This window comes from Crinia signifera, chromosome 9, assembly GCF_055691185.1.
Source record: "Crinia signifera chromosome 9, ASM5569118v1, whole genome shotgun sequence".
NCBI lineage: Eukaryota > Metazoa > Chordata > Amphibia > Anura > Myobatrachidae > Crinia > Crinia signifera.
In genome coordinates, this window is record NC_139225.1 from 17,097,771 (window position 1) to 17,123,115 (window position 25,345).

General features: G+C 49.4%; 1 protein-coding gene across 3 annotated transcripts in view; it reads left to right on the plus strand.

Annotated features, from left to right (window-relative positions):
* The first annotated feature begins 8,302 nt into the window (after window positions 1-8,302).
* LOC146037211 (GATA-binding factor 1-B-like) overlaps window positions 8,303-25,345 on the plus strand; it is a 44,502-nt gene continuing 27,459 nt past the window's right edge. Inside the window, exons 1-2 of one of the 3 annotated variants that reach the window (XM_083161203.1) lie at window positions 8,303-9,124; window positions 19,395-19,491. In XM_083161203.1, the coding sequence (XP_083017329.1) occupies window positions 19,437-19,491 (55 nt within the window). In that variant the 5' untranslated portion in view covers window positions 8,303-9,124; window positions 19,395-19,436. Of the gene's footprint in view, window positions 9,125-19,394; window positions 19,492-25,345 lie in introns of those variants that run through there. The other 2 variants (XM_083161204.1, XM_083161205.1) reach the window with 2 other exon arrangements.

A 25,345-nucleotide genomic window follows, 5' to 3' on the forward strand; every position in this document is an offset into this window, starting at 1 on the left:
CCTTTAGTAGCCATTCAAACCCGTTTGTGTCAACTTGTGTGCATGTTATCAGGCCAAAATCCCCAGGAGTAAACTACAGAATTTGTCAGAATTCTCTGACAAATGGCCAGAAAATCACAAATTCTGCTAGGGTATGTAAACTTATGAGCACAACTGTATATGTGTATATAGATTGTTTATCTACGCCCTTACGACTATCCATAAATTACATCCATCTTTCACTTGTTCTTCAGTTTGTGTCCGATAAGTGTCCTATGTCCCCCTTTCCTCTTCCCATGATGCTGAGAGTCAGTGAGTGGGATGGGGCAGGAACGGGTGAGGCTCAGAGACTTATCTGGGTGCTAGAGATAACGTTTGCTAGTCAGTCACCCAGCTGAGGGGTGTGTGGGGAGCTCACTGTCTCAGCACTTTGTGTGACAGACCGGGGATAGCACTGTTTAACCCTTCCCCTGCCAGGGAGCTGGTCGGTAACTGTATCTATTAATCCTTCAACCGCTGCAGCTCCGCGTTACTTGTAGGGATGTGCAACGGCCACTTTTCGGGTTTTGGGTTCTGATTACCTTGAGGTTTTGGGTTCTAATGGGTTTTGCCAAAACACCTCCTAAATGTTTTGTGTTTGGATTTTTTGGGTTCTGATTTTTTTGTTAAAAAAGCATAAAAACCGCTAAAATCGCAGAATTATTATTATTTTTTTTTTGCTCCTACGCTATATTAACCTCAATAACATTCATTTACACTCATTTCCAGTCTATTCTGAACACCTCACAATATTGTTTTTAGGGCAAAAGATTGCACCGAGGTAGCTGGATAACTATGCTAAGCCACACAAGTGTGCGGCACAAACACATGGCTCATGTAAGAGTGGCACTGCAGCGCTAGATACGGCAGTACTAGGCACCAGACAGGTAGATACGGCAGTACTAGGCACAAGACAGGTAGATACGGCAGTACTAGGCACAAGACAGGTAGATACGGCAGTACTAGGCACAAGACAGGTAGATACGGCAGTACTAGGCACAAGACAGGTAGATACGGCAGTACTAGGCACAAGACAGGTAGATAAAGCAGTACTAGGCACCAGACGGTAGATACGGCAGTATTATGCAGTGGGCCCCAGACCAGACGGTAGATACGGCAGTATTAGGCAGTGGGCCCCAGACCAGACGGTAGATATGGCAGTACTAGGCACCAGACAGGTAAATACGGCAGTACTAGGCACAAGATAGGTATATACGTCAGCAATACTAGTATGTGCATCAGCAGAATTTATAATAATTAATTTTATTATTAGGTAGTGGCACACGTCAGTGCACCAGCAGCATGGAATTATTTTTTACAGTCCCACGCAGCACAAGTATTATTTTTTTATTAAATTATATATAGCAGCCTAGTATGTAGTTGTACTACTAGGTAGGTACCCTTAGGCAGTAACACTGCCAGTGGCAACAGTGGACTGAGTAAATAATACTGGCAACCTCTATTCACAGTATTCAGTGCAGGCAGCACCAGTGGACTATATATAATTCAATTAATTAAGTATTAATAATATAGCAGCCTAGTAGGTAGAGAAAATAAACTACTAGGTAGGTAGGCAGTAGCACTGCCAGTGGTCACCACAAAAGGTAGTTACACACCACCAGTAGCTTTTGTAATTGTAAATTGTAAATTTCTCCATTGTGAGACGAATAAAGGAATTCTATTCTATTTATGCAGTGCACCAGCAGAATTTATAATAATTAATTTTATTATTAGGTACTGCTTGGCAGTGGCACTCAGTGGCACACGTCAGTGCACCAGCAGCATGGAATTAATTTCTACAGTCCCACGCAGCACAAGTATTATTTTTTAATTAAATTATATGGTACTTTTGTAGTTTCACGGCGCCAGCATGGCGCCGTGCACCTGAGTCCCCTTGCGGGGCTCGCTTCGCTCGCCCACGCTGCGGGCTCGGTGGCTCACTACGCTCGCCACGCTATTTAAAATCAACTCCATGCCAACATGGATAGTGGAGGTATGAACTATCCATGTTGGCATGGAGTTAAGTTACTTTTTTTTAACATAGTTTGTGGCGAGCGTAGAACCGCTGGCACTGTGAAACTACACAAGTACCAATTATATATATATAGCAGCCTAGTATGTACTAGGTAGGTACACTAGGTAGGCAGTAGCACTGCCAGTGGCAACAGTGGACTGAGTAACTAAATAATACTGGCAGATTCAGTGCAGACAGCACCAGTGGACTATATATAATAGAATTAATTATTTATATAATATATATCACAGCACAGCTCCAGAGGTAGGCCCCAGCACAGAGGAGACAGTAGTACTACAGGTACACAGTTAGACTGTCCTCCTTGCTAAGGAGAGCCCACCCTAAGCAGAGAGGAGAACAGAGTACACACAGGGGCGTAACTATAGCACCGCAGCCCCCGCCACTGCGGGGGGGCGCTGTGCATGTGGGGGCGCCGGGGGCTGCGGTGCTATAGTTACCCCCCCAATCCCCCGCAGACTTACGTATCTCGCTGGTCCCGGCGGCTCCGTTCTTCTGATGAGGACCACCACAAAATGGCCGCACCCATATAGCACACTGTTCTCTGAAACTGTCTGCTGTATGGGGGCGGCCATTTTGTGGTGGTCCTCAGCAGAAGAACGGAGCCGCCGGGACCAGCGCGATAGTTAAGACTGCGGGGGAGGGGGTTAGCATGGGCGGCGGGGGGGGGTGCTTGACGGGGCGGCGGCGGGGGGTGGGTATGGGCGCCCCCCCCTAACGGCGGGGGGGGGGCGCTTAAAACGTAGCTACGCCACTGAGTACACAGCAGCACTGAGAGAGACAGCCCCAGCGAATAAAATAATTACAGCACAGCACACCAGAGGTAGACCGCACAGAGGTCTACCTCTGGTTCCCATGTGCAATGGGGTGCCCCACGCCCCTCTCCGCCCCCTGTCTGCACACTTGGGTGTTCGCCGTGCACACACGCACCCGGCACCCACCATCGATGCTCTTACACATGTTCTGGACCATGCAAACGGACCAGACTAAGGGCTATAGTCAATATTGGCTTGTCTGCATGTCTATTTATTCATGTGATATCGACCTTGTGGGGCCGCGTATCCATATCCAAAGCAGGGTTAACGCGGTGCGATTTGGCCAACTTACTATATGATTTTGACTATATAGACACATTGTAAGCCAAAATCTCACCGTGTGTACGCACCTCAAGGCTTTAAAAGTGAGAAAGTATCAGCTCCTAGCTGCCAAGTTAAAACGCCAGTAAAAAAAGCGGTAAACGCCGCCCAAGCCACGCCTCCTCCCCCCACCCCTGTGTGCACCGCTGTGAATGTATTTGCAGCCATGCACACAGGGGGGAAAATCGCTCACTATCAAATGATTTTTCCCCTGCTCGCAGCGCTGAGTACTAGGTGCTGCGAAGGCCGTAGGGAGTAGGGGGCTGCATCTGACATCTGCAGCCCTCCCAAATGCCGGGGAACTCCTACATCGGCTCTATGACAGGTGCAGCTTCTCCCGGTGATCTGGCCTCCTATTTCAGTGGCCACTTTCACCAATGCACCCAGCAGTCAAACAGTTTTCGTGTGTACTTCTTTCTACCTCCTAGTCAATGTCCAGCAGCGCCCATTGCTTCCTTAGGAAGGTTCATAAAGTTTTGCGCAGTTGCAAAAAATTGCTGAACTACGTAAATATTGATGTCAATACGCGTGAATTACATGCAACACAGATCCAAACCCTAACAGTGATCAGGTGTACGCTTTTCTGGTTTGTAAATGAAACCTATGGGGGGGGGGGGGGGGGTATTGAAATGTTTCTGGCAACAGGTGTGTACATATCTCTTCAGCTTGCTAATCCCAGGGACCAGGGGGTAGCGAGCTAAAAGACCAGAAAAGTCACCTGTTTAGACACCCGTCTTTTCGCATTGCGCCCATTAGCTTGTTGGGTTTAGGCACTTTGCGCACCTATACCCGACCTTAATGGGCATCATATATACGTGATAAAATTCATCGTTTGACTATTGCCCCGTGATCTCCCGATACTTTAGACAAGAGTTTGGGCGCGTAAAAACGTTTCGTAATAGGGCACTGCAGATCCCTGGTTCTCTGCCCCCTGATACGTATGTCAGTGCCGCCTGCTGATGCAGCTATGGCTATGTGCCCTGTACTTGTCCTCTATTGTATACAGCTGTAAGTCACTGTCTCCTGGGTTATATACTCTGTAATAGGGCACTGCGGATCCCTTCTCTGCCCCCCTGATACTTATGTCAGTGTCCTCTGCTGATGCAGCTATGGTTATGTGCCCTGTACTTGTCCTCTATTGTATACAGCTGTAAGTCACTGTCTCTTGGGTTATATACTCTGTAATAGGGCACTGCGGATCCCTTCTCTGCCCCCCTGATACTTATGTCAGTGTCCTCTGCTGATGCAGCTATGGTTATGGGCACTGTACCTGTCCTCTATTATATACAGCTGTAAGTCACTGTCTCCTGGGTTATATACTCTGTAATACGGTGCTGCAGATCCCTGGTTCTCTGCCCCCTGATACGTATGTTAGTTCCGCCTGCTTATGCAGCTATGGTTATGTGCCCTGTACTTGTCCTCAATTGTATTCAGCTGTAAGTCACTGTCTCCTGGGTTATATACTCTGTAATAGGGCACTGTGGATCCCTCGTTCTCTGCCCCCTGATACTTATGTCAGTGTCCTCTGCTGATGCAGCTATGGTTATGTGCCCTGTACTTGTCCTTTATTATATTCAGCTGTAAGCCACTGTCTCCTGGGTTATATACTCTTTAATAGGGTGCTGCGGTTCCCTTGTTCTCTGCCCCCTGATACTTATGTCAGTGTCCTCTGCTGATGCAGCAATGGCTATGTGCCCTGTACTTGTCCTATATTGTATTCAGCTGTAAGTAACTGTCTCCTGGGTTATATACTCTGTAATAGGGCACTGCGGATCCCTCAATCTCTGCCCCCGATACTTGTGTCAGTGTCCTCTGCTGATGCAGCTATGGTTATGTGCCCTGTACTTGTCCTTTATTATATTCAGCAGTAAGTCGCTATCTCCTGGGTTATACACTCTGTAATAGGGCGCTGCGGATCCCTTGTTCTCTGCCCCAATACTTATGTCAGTGCCGCCTGCTGATGCAGCTATGGTTATGTGTCCTGTACTTTACCTTTATTATATACAGCTGTAAGTCACTGTCTCCTGGGTTATATAGTCTGTAATAGGGCGCTGCGGATCCCTTGTTCTCTGCCCCCTGATACTTATGTCAGTGCCACCTGCTGATGCAGGTATGGATATGTGCCCTGTACTTGTCTTCTATTGTATTCACATGTAAGTCACTGTCTCCTGGGTTATATACTCTGTAATACGGTGCTGCAGATCCCTTGTTCTCTGCCCCCTGATACTTATGTCAGTGCCGCCTGCTGATGCAGCTATGGTTATGTGCCCTGTACTTGTCCTCTATTGTATACAGCTGTAAGTCACTGTCTCCTGGGTTATATACTCTGTAATAGGGCACTGCGGATCCCTTCTCTGCCCCCCTGATACTTATGTCAGTGTCCTCTGCTGATGCAGCAATGGCTATGTGCCCTGTACTTGTCCTATATTGTATTCAGCTGTAAGTAACTGTCTCCTGGGTTATATACTCTGTAATAGGGCACTGCGGATCCCTCAATCTCTGCCCCCGATACTTGTGTCAGTGTCCTCTGCTGATGCAGCTATGGTTATGTGCCCTGTACTTGTCCTTTATTATATTCAGCTGTAAGTCGCTATCTCCTGGGTTATACACTCTGTAATAGGGCGCTGCGGATCCCTTGTTCTCTGCCCCAATACTTATGTCAGTGCCGCCTGCTGATGCAGCTATGGTTATGTGTCCTGTACTTTACCTTTATTATATACAGCTGTAAGTCACTGTCTCCTGGGTTATATAGTCTGTAATACGGTGCTGCGGATCCCTTGTTCTCTGCCCCCTGATACTTATGTCAGTGCCACCTGCTGATGCAGGTATGGATATGTGCCCTGTACTTGTCTTCTATTGTATTCACATGTAAGTCACTGTCTCCTGGGTTATATACTCTGTAATACGGTGCTGCAGATCCCTTGTTCTCTGCCCCCTGATACTTATGTCAGTGCCGCCTGCTGATGCAGCTATGGATATGTGCCCTGTACTTGTCCTCTATTGTATACAGCTGTAAGTCACTGTCTCCTGGGTTATATACTCTGTAATACGGTGCTGCGGATCCCTTGTTCTCTGCCCCCTGATACTTATGTCAGTGTCACCTGCTGATGCAGCTATGGTTATGTGCCCTGTACTTGTCCTCTATTGTATACAGCTGTAAGTCACTGGGGCGCATTTATCATTATATTGCGATGCCGGCGTGATGACATCGCCGGGCATCGCATTGCGGTATCATCTAATACCGCCGAGATGTATCAATATAGGGACACAGGGACAGGGCTCCAAAAGGAGCCCGTCCCTGCGAAGCCCTGACCCGGAAGCTGGGGGGTCTGCGCATGCGCGGTTATGCTCTGACCCCCGCCGACCCCTGTGACCGCACTGCCCCGCTCGGCAGTGCGATGTGTAGCCATAGGCTACAATGGGCTATCGCCATATCAGAATGGCGATAGCCCAGGGGTGCGATGCCGGGCTATCCGATGTTGATACATCGGGCAGCTTCGCATCCCCCATAGAAACCTATGGGGGATGTGGCCGGCGGCGGTGCAGGGGGGGATCACAGCAGGGATCGGAGATTCCTGCTGCGGTCCCCTTTAATACATTTCGGTGATACATAATATTTGCGGTTAACCCCCGAAAACGGGTGTTTTCGGGGATTTAGCCGCAAATGTTACTTGATAAATGGGCCCCACTGTCTCCTGGGTTATATACTCTGTAATAGGGACCTGTGGTTTCCTTGTTCTCTTCCTCCTGATACTTATGTCAGTGCCGCCTGCTGATGCAGCTATGGCTATGTGCCCTGTACTTGTCCTCTATTGTATTCAGCTGTAAGTCACTGTCTCCTTGGTTATGTACTCTGTAATAGGGTGCTGCAGATCCCTTGTTCTCTGCCCCCCTGATACTTATGTCAGTGTCCTCTGCTGATGCAGCTATGGTTATGTGCCCTGTACTCGTCCTCTATTGTATTTAGCTGTAAGTCACTATCTCCTGGGTTATATACTCTGTAATAGGGCACTGCGGATCCCTTGTTCTCTTCCTCCTGATACCTATGTCAGTGCCGCCTGCTGATGCAGCTATGGATATGTGCCCTGTACTTGTCCTCTATTGTATACAGCTGTAAGTCACTGTCTCCTGGGTTATGTACTCTGTAATAGGGTGCTGCGGATCCCTTGTTCTCTTCCTCCTGATACCTATGTCAGTGCCGCATGCTGATGCAGCTATGGATATGTGCCCTGTACTTGTCCTCTATTGTATTCACATGTAAGTCACTGTCTCCTGGGTTATATACTCGGTAATAGGGTGCTGCGGATCCCATATAAATAAATGATAATAATGTAAACCCTGCTTTTGCATGGCTAAATTATTAACCTGTTAAATTTACCGAATAGAAGTACTCCTTCAGTCTGTGCTTTCCACCAATGTCTTCCTATCATCAGCCTGCCCTATTTATTCCTTTTGCCCATGCGTATGTTACAGAGCTGATATCCTGATACAGTGAATGGAGTACAGATCAGTGCTTTATCATTTCCACTTGCAATTGCAATAAATATTACTGGAGGATATCAGTGCCAGGCTGAAAAGCATAGAAAAGCGATAAAATCTGCCCTTGTGCCCGTGGAAGCCATTATATTTGTATTTCATAAGAAGTTGGAAGACACCTTTTGATGTGAATACCCCCAAAGGGGTATAATCTACAGTGGACACACTAGTGATCACCTCACCCTGCTATCCTGGAGCTGGACAAGCAGAAAATGTTCTGCAGCTTTGTGGTTGTTGCCATTCCTACAGTCCCGGGAGAACGCAGAGAAGACTTTATTCCACCAAAGATGGTCAGAGCGTTGTCCCTGCAGCACAGAAAGGGTTAATTGTGCTGCTTGGGGCTGTCTTCTGTGGCTAGGCCAGTGGCTGGTCCCTTCTCCTCCCAGCTGGCTGCTCAGCGGTGATAAGATGCTATCTGATTGCTAGAGACATGTTTGGCACAGACTGACATCAGTTACAAGAGGAGGGTGTTGCGGGGATGAGAGGAGGGAGAGCAGGGTGAATGTCTAAAAGTGAGACCAAACCGCTGCAGAACGGGGGCAGTTTGCAGAGCGTTGGGCACTGTGGAAGGCTGGCATCCAATGGGGGTTGTAGTAGTTGTCTGTACTCGGAACCCCAGAACATTTCTCCTGACACAGTATGCCCAACAAATGCATCAACCAACCACCCTCACAGCCAGCACCACCTGAATTAACCCTTATTCTGCCACGTTCCACTTCTCATGCAGGATCGTTCAACTTTAACTCCTGTCCTGCCAGAGTCCTCCATAGCGTCCCTGAGGCCTTGTGACGGCTCTTACGGTGCCATCTCCTTCTGCGCCCTATGGTCAATGACGGGGGTTACAGGGAGATCATATGCACAGCCCCATACTTGCGCCATTGCTAACCAGAATGCCCACGCCCCCTTCCGATTGCTCATTCCACATCGATATTAAATTGCACACTGCGTAATGTATCATTAGAAGATCCAGGGTCTCGTGCCCTTGGCTGTCACAGAAGGAAATACATTTTGGGGTACAAAGCCTGTATAGGTGTCATGGTATTAATGCCAGGGTGGTATATGAGTCATTATACTATAAGGGGGCATATGTGTTACTGGCCCCACCGCCCCAGCCCCAGACAGCAGGACGTTGCTATGACGAGGGCGGAGCCATGGGTGGGATCTGCTTATATCATCATGGGACATTATTGACTATAAGGGCTCAGGGTGCGAGAGGGAGAAGTAGTGAGGCATCGCAGGACCACTGGTGACCAGAGATTAATAGTCGTTAAAGGGCAGTTAGTGGCATCCATGAGAAGGAGGGGGGAGCGCCAGTACCAGAGGGCACCAGAGTGTGGGCGTAACACCAGAAATTTGGGGTGAGGGCCAGAGAAGGAGTTTGACAGCTGTCCCCCTGCAGTAGGTGAGTTATGGAAGTTGTGTGTGCATATATCTATCTATCTATCTATCTATCTATCTATATATATATATATATATATATATATATATATATAGATAAATCTAGATAGATATATCTATATATATATATCTATATCTATATATATATATATATATATATATATATATAGTTATATCTATCTATCTATCTATCTATCTATCTATTTATTACACATCTCTTTTATTACCCAGTCTTGTTGCATTATTTTCATGCCTTTGCGTGTACTAGAATCCTCGGCTGTATATAGATCAGTGGAATTGCTCATTATTACAGGACTGTACACCTGTAGACACAATGCATGCTGCCACCCTCACCCCTTCCATAGTCTCACCCTGATCATTGGCATCTTGCTCTGTTACTGCCCCAAACTCTATGCCCAACATTGCACCTCCTGCACCAATAGCCGTGCACTCTCCTCCCTGGGTATTTGTAATGGAAACGATTTATTTAATGGAAGGGGAGTTTACCCCACGGTGTACCTTTCTGGATTTATCTGCATGCATTTAGCTTGTGCAGGGGTCTAGTAGTGAAGAATAAATACAATTCATTGTATTGAATATAACTTCGATCCACTGTCCGCAGATGCAGTGCCTTTGGAATGCTGCCACAGAGTAAATTGCAGCAGATAGTATGGTGTTAGTAAACTGCAGCCTGTAGTACGTGTTAGTAAATTGCAGCCCCTAGTCTGGTGTTAGTAAATTGCAGCCCGTAGTACCGTGTTAGTAAATTGCAGTCCGTAATCCGGTATAAGTAAATTGCAGTCCGTAGTCTGGTGTTAGTAAATTGCAGCCCGTAATCCGGTGTTAGTAAATTGCAGCCTGTAGTACAGTGTTAGTAAATTGCAGCCCATAGTACAGTGTTAGTAAACTGCAGCCTGTAGTACGTGTTAGTAAATTGCAGCCCCTGGTCTGGTGTTAGTAACTTGCAGCCCGTAGTACCGTGTTAGTAAATTGCAGCCCGTAGTACCGTGTTAGTAAATTGCAGCCCGTAGTACGGAGTTAGTAAATTGCAACTCATAGTATAGTGTTAGTAAATTGCAGCCCGTAATCCGGTGTTAGTAAATTGCAGCCCGTAATCCGGTGTTAGTAAATTGTAGCCTGTAGTACGGTGTTAGTAAATTGCAGCCCATAGTACAGTGTTAGTAAATTGCAGCCTGTAGTACGGTGTTAGTAAATTGCGGCCCATAGTACGGTGTTAGTAAATTGCAGCCTGCAGTATGGTGTTAGTAAATTGCAGCCTGTAGTACGGTGTTAGTAAATTGCGGCCCATAGTACGGTGTTAGTAAATTGCGGCCCATAGTACGGTGTTAGTAAATGCAGCCCGTAGTACGGTGTTAGTAAATTGCAGCCTGTAGTACGGTGTTAGTAAATTGCAACCCATAGTACGGTGTTAGTAAATTACAGCCCGTAGTACGGTGTTAGTAAATTGCGGCCCATAGTACGGTGTTAGTAAATTGCGGCCCATAGTACGGTGTTAGTAAATGCAGCCCGTAGTACGGTGTTAGTAAATTGCAGCCCGTAGTACGGTGTTAGTAAATTGCAGCCCATAGTATGGTGTTAGTAAATTGCAGCCCGTAGTACGGTGTTAGTAAATTGCAGCCCATAGTACGGTGTTAGTAAATTGCAGCCTGCAGTACGGTGTTAGTAAATTGCAGCCTGCAGTACGGTGTTAGTAAATTGCAGTCCGTAGTACGGTGTTAGTAAATTGCAGCCCATAGTACGGTGTTAGTAAATTGCAGCCTGTAGTCCGGTGTTAGTAAATTGCAGCCTGCAGTACGGTGTTAGTAAATTGCAGCCCATAGTACGGTGTTAGTAACTTGCAGCTCGTAGCACAGTGTTTATAAATTGCAACTTGCAACCAAAATACCGACAAGGTCAAAATACCGATATTTTAAAATGTCGACAGGTCAAGAAGTATACACACGTTTTTCATATTTTTTTGGGTCTGTATGTTGACATAGGTCGACATGAACCCAGTATGAGTGTACTGCATACGCTCGTCATGCTTCAGGCAAGGCACTATTATATCCACCCCCCCCCCCCATATCCACTGGGATGGTAAAGTATGAACAAGTCGGTTTCAATTAAAAATATCCTAAAAACACATGTCGACTTTTTGACCTGTCTCCTATCGGTATTTTGACTGTGCTGACATTTTAAATGTCGGTATTTTGACAGTCTGGATTTTGATTGTATTAGACCCAGTTGACTTCAGCCTGAGATCTCGGAAGGAATGATCCACGACATATAGCTGCAAAATATCAGGGGGATTTTTGAGCATTAAGGTCTTGATTCTGGTTCACTTGCAAAAGCAAATTCTCTCTCTAATAGACAAAACCATGCTGCACTGCAGGGGGGCAGATGTAACATGTGCAGAGAGAATTACATTTGGGTGCGGTTTGTACTTCAAACTGATATCTATATTGCAGTGTAGAAATAAAGCAGCCAGTATTTACTCTGCACAGAAACAAAATAACTCACACATCTAACTCTCTCTGTACTTGCTACATCTGCCCCCCTGCAGTGCAGCATGGTTTTGCCCATTAGAGAGAGAATTTGATTTTGCAAGTGAACCAGAATCAGGCCCATCTATCAGATAACGGTGTATGTCGTCAGACCTCGAGGCACGCTGACAGTCAGACATGTTTTAAGAGTAGTCTTGTTTGAGCAAAGATAGTTAAATATTTGCTCAAACATGGCACTAATTCAGGGGGCGATTCTCTAAGACAGAAATGCGGTAAAAACCCTGTTATCGGGTTTTTACCGCATTTCTGTATGCTCTAACCCCCCCTCGGCAGTGGCAGCGCTGCGGAGGGAATCGCCAGCAAAAGCTAGCAATTCCCTGCAGAAGCCTATGGGCTTCTTACCGCAGCGCTGTTTGAGGGATCTGTCACGGATCCCTCCCAGCATGCCCTGCGGCCGGCGCGTCTCACTGCGCATGCGCCGATGGACTCCCGGGTCACAGACCCGGAAGTCCAGTGCCGGCACCGCATCGCAAGGGACAGCTCTTATCGCAAGAGCTGTCCCTTGCGTTAATAAGCGCATATGTTAGAACATATGCGGTTATTAATAATGCGGTGGCCGGCGAAGGGGGGCGAACAGGGCTGCGGATGTTACAACATCCCGCCGTAAGCCACCTGAGCTCCAGTAGGACTATCCTTAAAACCTGGACAGTTAGGGGCAAATTTACTAAAGCTTCTAAAAATGAAAAGAGGGGATGTTGCTCGTAGCAAGCATCTAGCATGCTAGAAAATAATAGACAGAGGGTCTGATTCTAATTGGCTCAGTAAGGAGCGAAGTTTGGGGAATATATGATCATTTACCTTTATTCTCACATATTAATGGCTAAATGTATATATATAGATTGTAAACTTGGGTGCAGGACCCTCCGACCTCTTTGTCTGTAACTGCCCTGTTTGTTGTATCACTGTTTCCAATTGTAAAGTGCAAAGGAATTTGCTGCACTATATAAAAAACTGTTAAATAATAATAATAATATATTGCTCGTATCAATTCCAAATAATAATCTAACTGGACAGTTTTAAAATTGCACTCAACTACACAGTAAACCTAAAGACGAGCTATTGCTCTCTGTTATCAATTGTGTTTTGGATACTGATGACTCTGGCTGTATTGTCCTGGGGCCGGAAGTCTGCTGTGTGTATGGAAAATATCTCAGTACTTTATCTACAGCATCTACAGTTCTGATAAGCTCCCAAAACGTATATATATATATATATATATTGGATAACGGATTATTCCTTATTTCGGAATATTTTTATATTTCGATGAGGTATCTTGCATTTATGATGTACAAACACATCAAACACATGAAATACACACTAATATAAAATATTATTTGTGCATGAAACAAGGTTTTAAAAAAGATGAAACAAAGTTTGTATAAAATCTCAGACACTGAATTTGAATGCCAAGCAATCATGTCCTTGCATATATTTAGTGCCAGTTACATGTTATTTCCCCAGTAGTGCCAGTTACATGTTATTTCCCCAGTAGTGCCAGTTACAGAGGTTTTTAGCAAAAAAAATAACAGTACATTTTGGATACTATGGTTTTCGGAATAATTATCTATCTATCTATCTATCTATCTATCTATCTATCTATCTATCTATCTATCTATCTATCCGATTGGTAAAATGATTTCTGTATCAGTGCATGTAACCATTCTTGGAATGTAATATGAGATATTTGATATATGAATATTTGTGACATCACTGGAATTACGGGTGATGTCATCTTTTGCGGGTGACCCATGTAATCATTTTTTATATATTTGGCATGATTTGCAGCTGGCTGCAAAGTGACGCAGCACTCATATTTACTTATACTATGGGGCTGATTCAGACACATTTGGACTGGCTGTGAATTTGTACGTTCAACGGGGAAGCAGAGACCTGCTCGCTTGGCTCCAAACACTCGCAGCAGTGGACTGAATCAGGCCATATATGCCTATGACCATCGGTTAGACATTACAATTTTAAAGTGTCAAGATAGAGAGTCAATCGGCGACACCAAAATGACAACATGAATAAGGTCGATATTGACCAATCATCGACGTGGAAAATGTTGACACATTAAAGGCCAACATGAGTTTTTCAGGTTAATTGGTGTTGATGTCGACATGTGAGCACGTGCACCCCCGATTAGTGTAGCCCATACCGGTGTCTCACTGCGATTGCCACACTCTTTCCATCCACGTGCTCTCTGACTGGGATCAATAAAGTTATGGAAAAAAAATAATATGAGCAAAAGAATCATGAAACTAATGTCAAACTTTTCAGATGTCAACCATTGTCATGCCAACCTTTTTGTTTGTGTCGACCTTTTTTTCAATGTCTACCTTCTGCATATTGACCAACATGTAGGTTAACATGGGGTGCCGGACGGGTTCCCGACAGTCGGGATCCCGACAGTCATTTACCCGACGTCGGGATCCCGACTTTCAAAACGCCGACAGCCGGGTGCCCGACGGCCATCCGCTATTTTCCCTCGTGAGGGAGAATAGAATAGGTGGCTCGTGTAGCGAGCCACCGTGCCCGCAGCGTGGAGAGCGCAGCGAGCCCGCAAGGGGCTTTTTTGCGCTCACCATGGTGTCTGACTCCGGGCAGTCGGGATAATGACTGTCGGGATCCCATACCACACCCGTTAACATGCACATGTATTTCCTGCTGCCGACTGAACAATATAGTGATTTAGTTCTAATAAAACGCAGACTCAGACAACTTCATTTTCTACAGTTTCCCGGGGGATTTCTTCACAATTAGTTTTACGTTCAATTCCTCCGAATTCTGAGGTTGGCTGCGCTCCCACTTCCCTTTTCAGACGCTGTAGGTAGTTTGTGTAATATCTTTCCCTCTTATTTGGTACTTTGCAAAAACTGCGCAATTGTAATTCTTCGTTAAATTTTAGCAACAAAACAGGACATTTGAGAAAGAATAGCAGCGCTGTATTGGGAGGCGGAAACATCCACAGATCGAGGGAGATTAATGTGAGACTCTATTACACGGAAGGCGGGGGGATGTGGTACAGAGACGGCAGGGTGGGGAATGTGGTACACAGAAAGCAGGAGAATGTGGTACACAGAATGCAGGGTGGGGAATGTGGTACGCAGAAAGCAGGGGGGAATGTGGTACACAGATGGCAGGGGCAATGTGGTACACAGAAAGCAGGAGAATGTGGTACACAGAATGCAGGGTGGGGGAATGTGGTACACAGAAGGCAGGGTGGGGAATGTGGTACGCAGAAAGCAGGGGGGAATGTGGTACACAGAAGGCAGGGTGGGGAATGTGGTACACAGAAGGCAGGGTGGGGAATGTGGTATGCAGAAAGCAGGGGGGAATGTGGTACACAGATGGCAGGGGGAATGTGGTACACAGAAGGCAGGGTGGGGAATGTGGTACGCAGAAAGCAGGGGGGAATGTGGTACACAGATGGCAGGGGGAATGTGGTACACAGAAGGCAGGGTGGGGAATGTGGTACACAGAAGGCAGGGTGGGGAATGTGGTACGCAGAAGGCAGGGTGGGGAATGTGGTACGCAGAAGGCAGGGTGGGGAATGTGGTATGCAAAAAGCAGGGGAATGTGGTACGCAGAAGGCAGGGTGGGGAATGTGGTACACAGAAGGCAGGGTGGGGAATGTGGTATGCAGAAGGCAGGGGGGAATGTGGTACACAGAAGGCAGAGTGGGGAATGTGGTATACAGAAGGCAGGGTGGGGAATGTGGTACACAGAAGGCAGGGTGGGGAATGTGGTATACAGAAGGCAGGGTGGGGAATGTGGTACACAGAAGGCAGGGTGGGGAATGTGGTACGCAGAAGGCAGGGTGGGGAATGTGGTACGCAGAAGTTAGGGGGAATCTGGTACACAGAAAGCAGGGGGAATATGGTACACAGAAGGCAGGGGGATGTGGTACACAGAAGGCAGGGGGAATGTGGTACACAGAAGGCAGGGTGAGGAATGTGGTACACAGAAGGCAGGGTGGGGAATGTGGTACGCAGAAGGCAGGGTGGGGAATGTGGTATGCAAAAAGCAGGGGAATGTGGTACGCAGAAGGCAGGGTGGGGAATGTGGTACACAGAAGGCAGGGTGGGGAATGTGGTATGCAGAAGGTAGGGGGAATGTGGTACACAGAAAGCAGGGGGAATATGGTACACAGAAGGCAGGGTGGGGAATGTGGTATACAGAAGGCAGGGTGGGGAATGTGGTACGCAGAAGGCAGGGGGGGATGTGGTACACAGAAGGCAGGGTGGGGAATGTGGTATACAGAAGGCAGGGTGGGGAATGTGGTACGCAGAAGGCAGGGTGGGGAATGTGGTACGCAGAAGGCAGGGTGGAGAATGTGGTACGCAGAAGGCAGGGTGGGGAATGTGGTACGCAGAAGGTAGGGGGAATGTGGTACACAGAAAGCAGGGGGAATATGGTACACAGAAGGCAGGGGGATGTGGTACACAGAAGGCAGGGGGAATGTGGTACACAGAAGGCAGGGTGAGGAATGTGGTACACAGAAGGCAGGGTGGGGAATGTGGTACGCAGAAGGCAGGGTGGGGAATGTGGTACGCAGAAGTTAGGGGGAATGTGGTACACAGAAGGCAGGGTGAGGAATGTGGTACACAGAAGGCAGGGTGGGGAATGTGGTACGCAGAAGGCAGGGTGGGGAATGTGGTACGCAGAAGTTAGGGGGAATCTGGTACACAGAAAGCAGGGGGAATATGGTACACAGAAGGCAGGGGGATGTGGTACACAGAAGGCAGGGGGAATGTGGTACACAGAAGGCAGGGTGAGGAATGTGGTACACAGAAGGCAGGGTGGGGAATGTGGTACGCAGAAGGCAGGGTGGGGAATGTGGTATGCAAAAAGCAGGGGAATGTGGTACGCAGAAGGCAGGGTGGGGAATGTGGTACGCAGAAGGCAGGGTGGGGAATGTGGTATGCAGAAGGTAGGGGGAATGTGGTACACAGAAAGCAGGGGGAATATGGTACACAGAAGGCAGGGTGGGGAATGTGGTATACAGAAGGCAGGGTGGGGAATGTGGTACGCAGAAGGCAGGGGGGGATGTGGTACACAGAAGGCAGGGTGGGGAATGTGGTATACAGAAGGCAGGGTGGGGAATGTGGTACGCAGAAGGCAGGGTGGGGAATGTGGTACGCAGAAGGCAGGGTGGAGAATGTGGTACGCAGAAGGCAGGGTGGGGAATGTGGTACGCAGAAGGTAGGGGGAATGTGGTACACCAAAAGCAGGGGGAATATGGTACACAGAAGGCAGGGGGAATGTGGTACACAGAAGGCAGGGTGGGGAATGTGGTACGCAGAAGGCAGGGTGGGGAATGTGGTACGCAGAAGGCAGGGTGGGGAATGTGGTACGCAGAAGGCAGGGTGGGGAATGTGGTACGCAGAAGGCAGGGTGGGGAATGTGGTATGCAAAAAGCAGGGGAATGTGGTACGCAGAAGGCAGGGTGGGGAATGTGGTACACAGAAGGCAGGGTGGGGAATGTGGTATGCAGAAGGTAGGGGGAATGTGGTACACAGAAAGCAGGGGGAATATGGTACACAGAAGGCAGGGTGGGGAATGTGGTATACAGAAGGCAGGGTGGGAAATGTGGTACGCAGAAGGCAGGGGGGAATGTGGTACACAGAAGGCAGGGTGGGGAATGTGGTACACAGAAGGCAGGGTGGGGAATGTGGTACACAGAAGGCAGGGTGGGGAATGTGGTACGCAGAAGGCAGGGTGGGAAATGTGGTACGCAGAAGGCAGGGTGGGGAATGTGGTACGCAGAAGGCAGGGTGGGGAATGTGGTACGCAGAAGGTAGGGGGGAATGTGGTACACAGAAAGCAGGGGGAATGTGGTATACAGAAGGCAGGGTGGGGAATGTGGTACGCAGAAGGTAGGGGGGGAATGTGTTACACATAAGGCAGGTTGGGGAATGTGGTACGCAGAAGGCAGGGTGGGGAATGTGGTACGCAGAAGGTAGGGTGGGGAATGTGGTATGCAGAAGGCAGGGTGGAAAATGTGGTATACAGAAGGCAGGGTGGGGAATGTGGTACGCAGAAGGCAGGGGGGAATGTGGTACACAGAAGGCAGGGTGGGGAATGTGGTACACAGAAGGCAGGGTGGGGAATGTGGTACGCAGAAAGCAAGGGGGAATGTGGTACACAGAAGGCAGGTTGGGGAATGTGGTACGCAGAAGGCAGGGTGGGGAATGTGGTACGCAGAAAGCAGGGGGAATGTGGTACAGAGAAAGCAGGGTGGGGAATGTGGTACACAGAAAGCAGGGGGAATGTGGTACGCAGAAAGCAGGGGGAATGTGGTACACAGAAAGCAGGGGAATGTGGTATGCAGAAGGCAGGGTGGGGAATGTGGTACCCAGAAAGCAGGGGAATCTGGTACACAGAAGGCAGGGTGGGGAATGTGGTACACAAAAGGCAGGGTGGGGAATGTGGCACACAGAAGGCAGGGGTAATGTGGTATGCAGAAAGCAGGGGGAATGTGGTACACAGAAAGCAGGTGGTAATGTGGTACGCAGAAAGCAGGGTGGGGAATGTGGTATGCAGAAGGCAGGGGAGGCGATGTTGTACACAGAAGGCATGGGAGGCGATGTTGTACATAGGAGGCAGGGAGGGATGTGATAAAGGGAAGGGAGAGGGAGCATCAGGAAGGTAGGAAGATGGGAAGGGAGAGGGAGCATTACGAAGATGGGGAAGGAGAGTGAGCATCAGGTAGGTAGTAAAATAGGAAGAGAGAGGAAGCATTAGGAAGAAGGTGAGGGAGAGTGAGCATCAGGAAGGCAGTAACATGGGAAGGGAGTGGGAGAATCAGGAAGGTAGGAAGATGGGAAGGGAGAGGGAGCATCAGGACAGTAGGAAAATTAGAAGGGAGCATCAGGAAGATATGCAAATGGGGAAGGATAGGAAGCATCAGAAAGGTTGGAAGATAGGAAGGGAGAGGGAGCATCAGGAAGGTATCAAAGAAAAGGCATGGGTCAAAAATGGGTTAGAAAATATGTACGCAGAAAATAAAGGTAAATGGAGGAGACAGGGCTACACAGAGGATACAGGAATGATTCTAATGGAGTCTCACAATAGATGCTTCTCATGGCATCTCTAAATTTAAGTGGTTTTGGAATTTGCCTACCCAGATGAGTCATTAATAGATCCACTTTGCCCTGTTTGGTGAAAAAAACTGGAAAACACGTTACATTACGGCTGCCGTACAGCTGATGGCACAATACACAATCTGCACATCATGTACCCAGTTTAGCCATATAAAATGAGAATAGTGAGCGATACTCTGACATAGTTCTCTAGATCTTGGGCAGATAAGTATAATAAGGAAATAAATTCTTACTTCCTGTAACGGACCAATGTTTGATGTTGTCAGACAGCAGTAAGCCGCCATCTATAGACATAGTTGCCTACCCTGAATTCTGCAGGAGACTCCCTGAAATAGCAGCAATCTCCCTCTCTCCCTCATTAGTCTACCAATCTCCCTCATTTCACCTACTGTAGCTCATATTACACTGTTAAATTTTTAGGGAAAATAGCACCATCATCACCATTTCCCAGCACTTTACCAAGTATAGTAGCTCTTACTAACTGCTTTGGGGTTATCTACATTTGGATATAAGTCATTTTAAAAGATTCCTCTCAGATGTAGCAGTACACACCAATGATTCTAGGTGTCACGTTCACAATCTCTTTTCCCAATCTCTCCATATATAGAACTAGGCACGCCCTTTGGGTGGAGCATGACACACCCCCTCAATGCAAAATTCTACTACCAACTGTAATCTCCCTGAAACTAGTGTACAAAAAGTAGGTAAGTATGTCTATAGATAATAGTGTTTTTGGATATATAACATACACCATTAATCTATTACAGAGTAGGTCACCCATAATGCCCCAAAACAAACAAGATGCAGATGTTAGTGCAATGGAACAATCCTCTAAATCAGAGGTGGGGAACCTTTTTTGTGCCAAGGGCCGTTTGTATGGGGAAAAAATCCTTCGGGGCCATAAGTAAAAATTTCTCTTACAAATTGTCCTGCTGCAGCCGTCCCACGATCCAGCGGCTGCCGCTGAATAGGACTGACAGTCTCCGGCTGCTGTTCATTAAGAGGAATCTCGCGAGAATTCCCCTGTACTTGACTCCTGGCAAAGCCGCCGGGCAGGATGGAGGACCACTCAGACCGGCTACGGGGGCCGCATATGGCCCCCGGGTCTGAGGTTCCCCACCCCTGCTCTAAATCCACAAACTGAGATCATATTGTATCACTACCCTGTACCCACTCTCAGTCACCTCTGCCCTGTGCTCCTGCTCCCTGTACACACTCCCGTCACCTCTGCCCTGTGCTCCTGCTCCCTCTACCCACTCTGTCACCTCTGCCCTGTGCTCTTGCTCCCTGTGCCTGCTCACAGTTACCTCTGCCCTGTGCTTCTGCTCCCTGTACCCACTCACAGTTACCTCTGCCCTGTGCTCCTGCTCCCTGTACCCACTCACAGTTACCTCTGCCCTGTGCTTCTGCTCCCTGTACCCACTCACAGTTACCTCTGCCCTGTGCTCCTGCTCCCTGTACCCACTCACAGTTACCTCTGCCCTGTGCTCCTGCTCCCTGTACCCGCTCACAGTTACCTCTGCCCTGTGCTCCTGCTCCCTGTACCCACTCAGTCACCTCTGCCCTGTGCTCTTGCTCCCTGTACCCACTCACAGTCACCTCTGCACTGTGCTCTTGCTCCCTGTACCCATTCAGTCACCTCTGCCCTGTGCTCCTGCTCCCTGTACCCATTCAGTCACCTCTGCCCTGTGCTCCTGCTCCCTGTACCCACTCACAGTTACCTCTGCCCTGTGCTCCTGCTCCCTGTACCCACTCACAGTCACCTCTGCCCTGTGCTCTTGCTCCCTGTACCCATTCAGTCACCTCTGCCCTGTGCTCCTGCTCCCTGTACCCACTTACAGTCACCTCTGCTCTGTGCTCTTGCTCCCTGTACCCACTCACAGTCACCTCTGCCCTGTACTCCTGCTCCCTGTACCCAATCACCATCACCTCTGCCCTGTGCTCTTGCTCCCTGTACACACTCACAGTCACCTCTCCCTGTGCTCCTGCTCCCCCTGTACCCACTCAGTCACCTCTGCCCTGTGCTCCTGCTCCCTGTACCCACTCACAGTCACCTCTGCCCTGTGCTCCTGCTCCCTGTACCCACTCAAAGTCACCTCTGCCCTGTGCCTTTGCTCCCTGTACCCACTAACCATCACCTCTGCCCTGTGCTCCTGCTCCCTGTACCCACTCACCATCACCTCTGCCCTGTGCTCCTGCTCCCTGTACCCACTCACAGTTACCTCTGCCCTGTGCTCCTGCTCCCTGTACCCGCTCACAGTCACCTCTGCCCTGTGCTCCTGCTCCCTGTACCCACTCACCATCACCTCTGCCCTGTGCTCCTGCTCCCTGTACCCATTCAGTCACCTCTGCCCTGTGCTCCTGCTCCCTGTACCCACTCACAGTTACCTCTGCCCTGTGCTCCTGCTCCCTGTACCCGCTCACAGTTACCTCTGCCCTGTGCTCCTGCTCCCTGTACCCACTCACAGTCACTTGTGCCCTGTGTTCCTGCTCCCTGTACCCACTCACAGTTACCTCTGCCCTGTGTTCCTGCTCCCTGTACCCACTCACAGTCACCTCTGCCCTGTGCACCTGCTCCCTGTACCCATTCAGTCACCTCTGCCCTGTGCTCCTGCTCCCTGTACCCACTCACAGTTACCTCTGCCCTGTGTTCCTGCTCCCTGTACCCGCTCACAGTTACCTCTGCCCTGTGCTCCTGCTCCCTGTACCCACTCAGAGTTACCTCTGCCCTGTGCTTCTGCTCCCTGTACCCGCTCACAGTTACCTCTGCCCTGTGCTTCTGCTCCCTGTACCCACTCACAGTTACCTCTGCCCTGTGTTCCTGCTCCCTGTACCCGCTCACAGTTACCTCTGCCCTGTGCTTCTGCTCCCTGTACCCACTCACAGTTACCTCTGCCCTGTGCTTCTGCTCCCTGTACCCGCTCACAGTTACCTCTGCCCTGTGCTCCTGCTCCCTGTACCCACTCAGAGTTACCTCTGCCCTGCGTTCCTGCTCCCTGTACCCACTCACAGTTACCTCTGCCCTGTGCTTCTGCTCCCTGTACCCACTCACAGTTACCTCTGCCCTGTGCTCCTGCTCCCTGTACCCGCTCACAGTCACCTCTGCCCTGTGCTCCTGCTCCCTGTACCCACTCACCATCACCTCTGCCCTGTGCTCCTGCTCCCTGTACCCATTCAGTCACCTCTGCCCTGTGCTCCTGCTCCCTGTACCCACTCACAGTTACCTCTGCCCTGTGCTCCTGCTCCCTGTACCCGCTCACAGTTACCTCTGCCCTGTGCTCCTGCTCCCTGTACCCACTCACAGTCACTTCTGCCCTGTGTTCCTGCTCCCTGTACCCACTCACAGTTACCTCTGCCCTGTGTTCCTGCTCCCTGTACCCACTCACAGTCACCTCTGCCCTGTGCACCTGCTCCCTGTACCCATTCAGTCACCTCTGCCCTGTGCTTCTGCTCCCTGTACCCACTCACAGTTACCTCTGCCCTGTGTTCCTGCTCCCTGTACCCGCTCACAGTTACCTCTGCCCTGTGCTCCTGCTCCCTGTACCCACTCAGAGTTACCTCTGCCCTGTGCTTCTGCTCCCTGTACCCGCTCACAGTTACCTCTGCCCTGTGCTTCTGCTCCCTGTCCCCACTCGCAGTTACCTCTGCCCTGTGTTCCTGCTCCCTGTACCCGCTCACAGTTACCTCTGCCCTGTGCTTCTGCTCCCTGTACCCACTCACAGTTACCTCTGCCCTGTGCTTCTGCTCCCTGTACCCGCTCACAGTTACCTCTGCCCTGTGTTCCTGCTCCCTGTACCCACTCACAGTTACCTCTGCCCTGTGCTCCTGCTCCCTGTACCCACTCACAGTTACCTCTGCCCTGTGCTTCTGCTCCCTGTACCCGCTCACAGTCACTTGTGCCCTGCATGGCAGTGGGGTAGTGCTGCAGCTTCACCTATCTGCCAATGTGATAATGATTAACCCCTTGAGTGGTATGCCCGGGCACATCACTAATATAGAATAGGTTTGTGCAAGTAGTGTCCAGGTGTGCACCACTGACGCAGCACCTCTAGAGCCCCCCGCCCACCCTTCCAGTCCCCCCCGCAGCCCCCCCCCCGTCACCTTCGCTCCGGCGATCGGTACGCCGGAGCTCCGTTTACCCGCCCACCAGCCGTCACTCTCTTTACAGTGACGTCGGCACGGCTCGGGGGGACTCGGGAGCACTCAGGCACCCGAGTCCTCCCGAGCCGCCGCAAACATCCCCCAGCCTGCTGCCGACGTCACTGCTGAATGTGACAGGCGGCTTAGGCAGGGGGACAGCGGCAGCACTGCAGGGAAGCTCCGGCGTACTAATGCCGGAGGGGAGGTGAGGGGGGGGGGGGGGGCTTACAACTTTATGTGGTGGGTTTTGCTGGGGCAGGACAAACCTGCCCTGATAGGTTTGTCCTGCCCCAGCAAAATCCACCACTCAAGGGGTTAATGGTGCTGAACATCGAGAGCCAGATGACACTACTGTAACTGCACAAGTTTATTACTGGGAGTTGACCCATGAGACTTTGCACAAGAGGTCAGAGGCTGAGAAACTTGTGCTGAGCTCTGATTGACGGAGGTCATCACATGCTTCTCAGGCCCATGGAAGACAGCAGCAGCAGTGGGCTCATCATGGGAGGATTTTTAATTAGAGGCAGCGCTGAGCCTGTAAGGTCTCTTAAAGAGTAATGTACAGAGGGACCCCCCTGACTAAAGTGATCCGGGCACCCCGTAGGCTTACTTTGCCCTGTGCTCCTTCTCCCACTGTACCCACTCATATTCACCTCTGCCCTGTACTCCTGTTTGCCCTGTACCCATTCAGGTTCAGTCACCTCTGCCCTGTGCTCCTGCTCACTGTTCCCGCTCACAGTCACCTCTGCCCTGTGCTCCTTCTCCCCCTCTAAGCGCACACAGTCACCTCTGCCCTGTGCTCCTGCTTTCCCTGTACCTGCTCACAGTCACCTCTGCCCTGTGCTCCTGCTTTCCCTGTACCTGCTCACAGTCACCTCTGCCCTGTGCTCCTGCTCCCCCTATACCCGCTCACAGTCACCTCTGCCCTGTGCTCCTGCTCCCCCTCTAAGCGCACACAATCACCTCTGCCCTGTGCTCCTGCTTTCCCTGTACCTGCTCACAGTCACCTCTGCCCTGTGCTCCTGCTCCCCCTATACCCGCTCACAGTTACCTCTGCCCTGTGCTCCTGCTCCCTCTATACCCGCTCACAGTCACCTCTGTTCTGTACTCCTGTACCTGCTCACAGTCATCGAATATTGTATATTAGGTACTTGTGTATTATCTGTGCGCCCGATTTTTTTCATCGCACCTTAAAATCGCGTTGTATCGCATCGCATACAATCATATTGCATGCGATGCGATTTGACCCGATTTTTGTACCCGATGTACAGGCACCCAGATGCCTGTTTCATATGTGAAATGGCCCCCCAGACCCAATTTTTTATTGTATACCCACCCTGATGGCTAAATGCCCCCCATTTTTAATGCCACCCCACTATCAACGCCAACCCGAATCGTGGCGCGCGCAGCGAGCCCGCGAGGGGTGGCGGTACGCGCCCTCCGACCTTTTCATACCCCCACTATCCACGTCGGCGTGGAGTTGATTTTATTTAGTGTGGCGAGCGCAGCGAGCCACCGAGGCCGAAGCGTGGCGAGCGGCCGCAAATGACATGTGAAGTAATACGCATCCCCACGCTTTGGGCTCGGTGGCTCACTGTGCTCGCCACACTATATAACATCAACTCCACGCAAACGTGGATAGTGGTGGTCTGAAAAGGTCGGAGGACGCATACCGCCACCGCTCGCCACGCTTCGGGTTGGCGTTGATAGTGGGGTGGCGTTAACAATGGGGGGGGCATTTAGCCACCAGGGTGGGTATACAATTAAAAATGGGGTCTGGGGTGCCATTTCACATATGAAACAGGCATCTGGGTGCCTGTACATATAAAAATGGGGGGCATTTAGCCAAAATCACGTCGCGTCGCACTGTATACCATACAATAGCATACAATGCGACGCCATTTTGTCTTCAAGGGGATTTCGAGGGAAATCGCGTCAAATCGTGTCGCATCGCATACTTTCGGTAGTGGCATACAATTTCAACATCGGGCACCCAGATAATACACAAGTACCGTATATTATTATTATAATTGTAATATATATATGGTACGTATATGTTAGTTGGGCGCCCACTATAGTTAGTACGCTCATACCCCCACTATCCATGTTGGCATTGAGAGAGAGAGAGAAAGAGAAAGAGGGAGATATAGAGATATATATACAGATAGTGGTAGATGCTCAATTAGCTCAGTAATACCACTCAGGTGCATGAGGGAGGGGTTAATACTGAGTAAGTAAAAAATACTTATGTATAATAATACTGTATTACACACTGCACTATGTATGGCTGGCACTACTGCCGCATATACCGGGTCACTGTGATCACTGTATATCTGATGTATTACACACACTGCACTATGTATGGCTGGCACTACTGCCGCATATACCGGGTTACTGTGATCACTGTATATGTCTGAT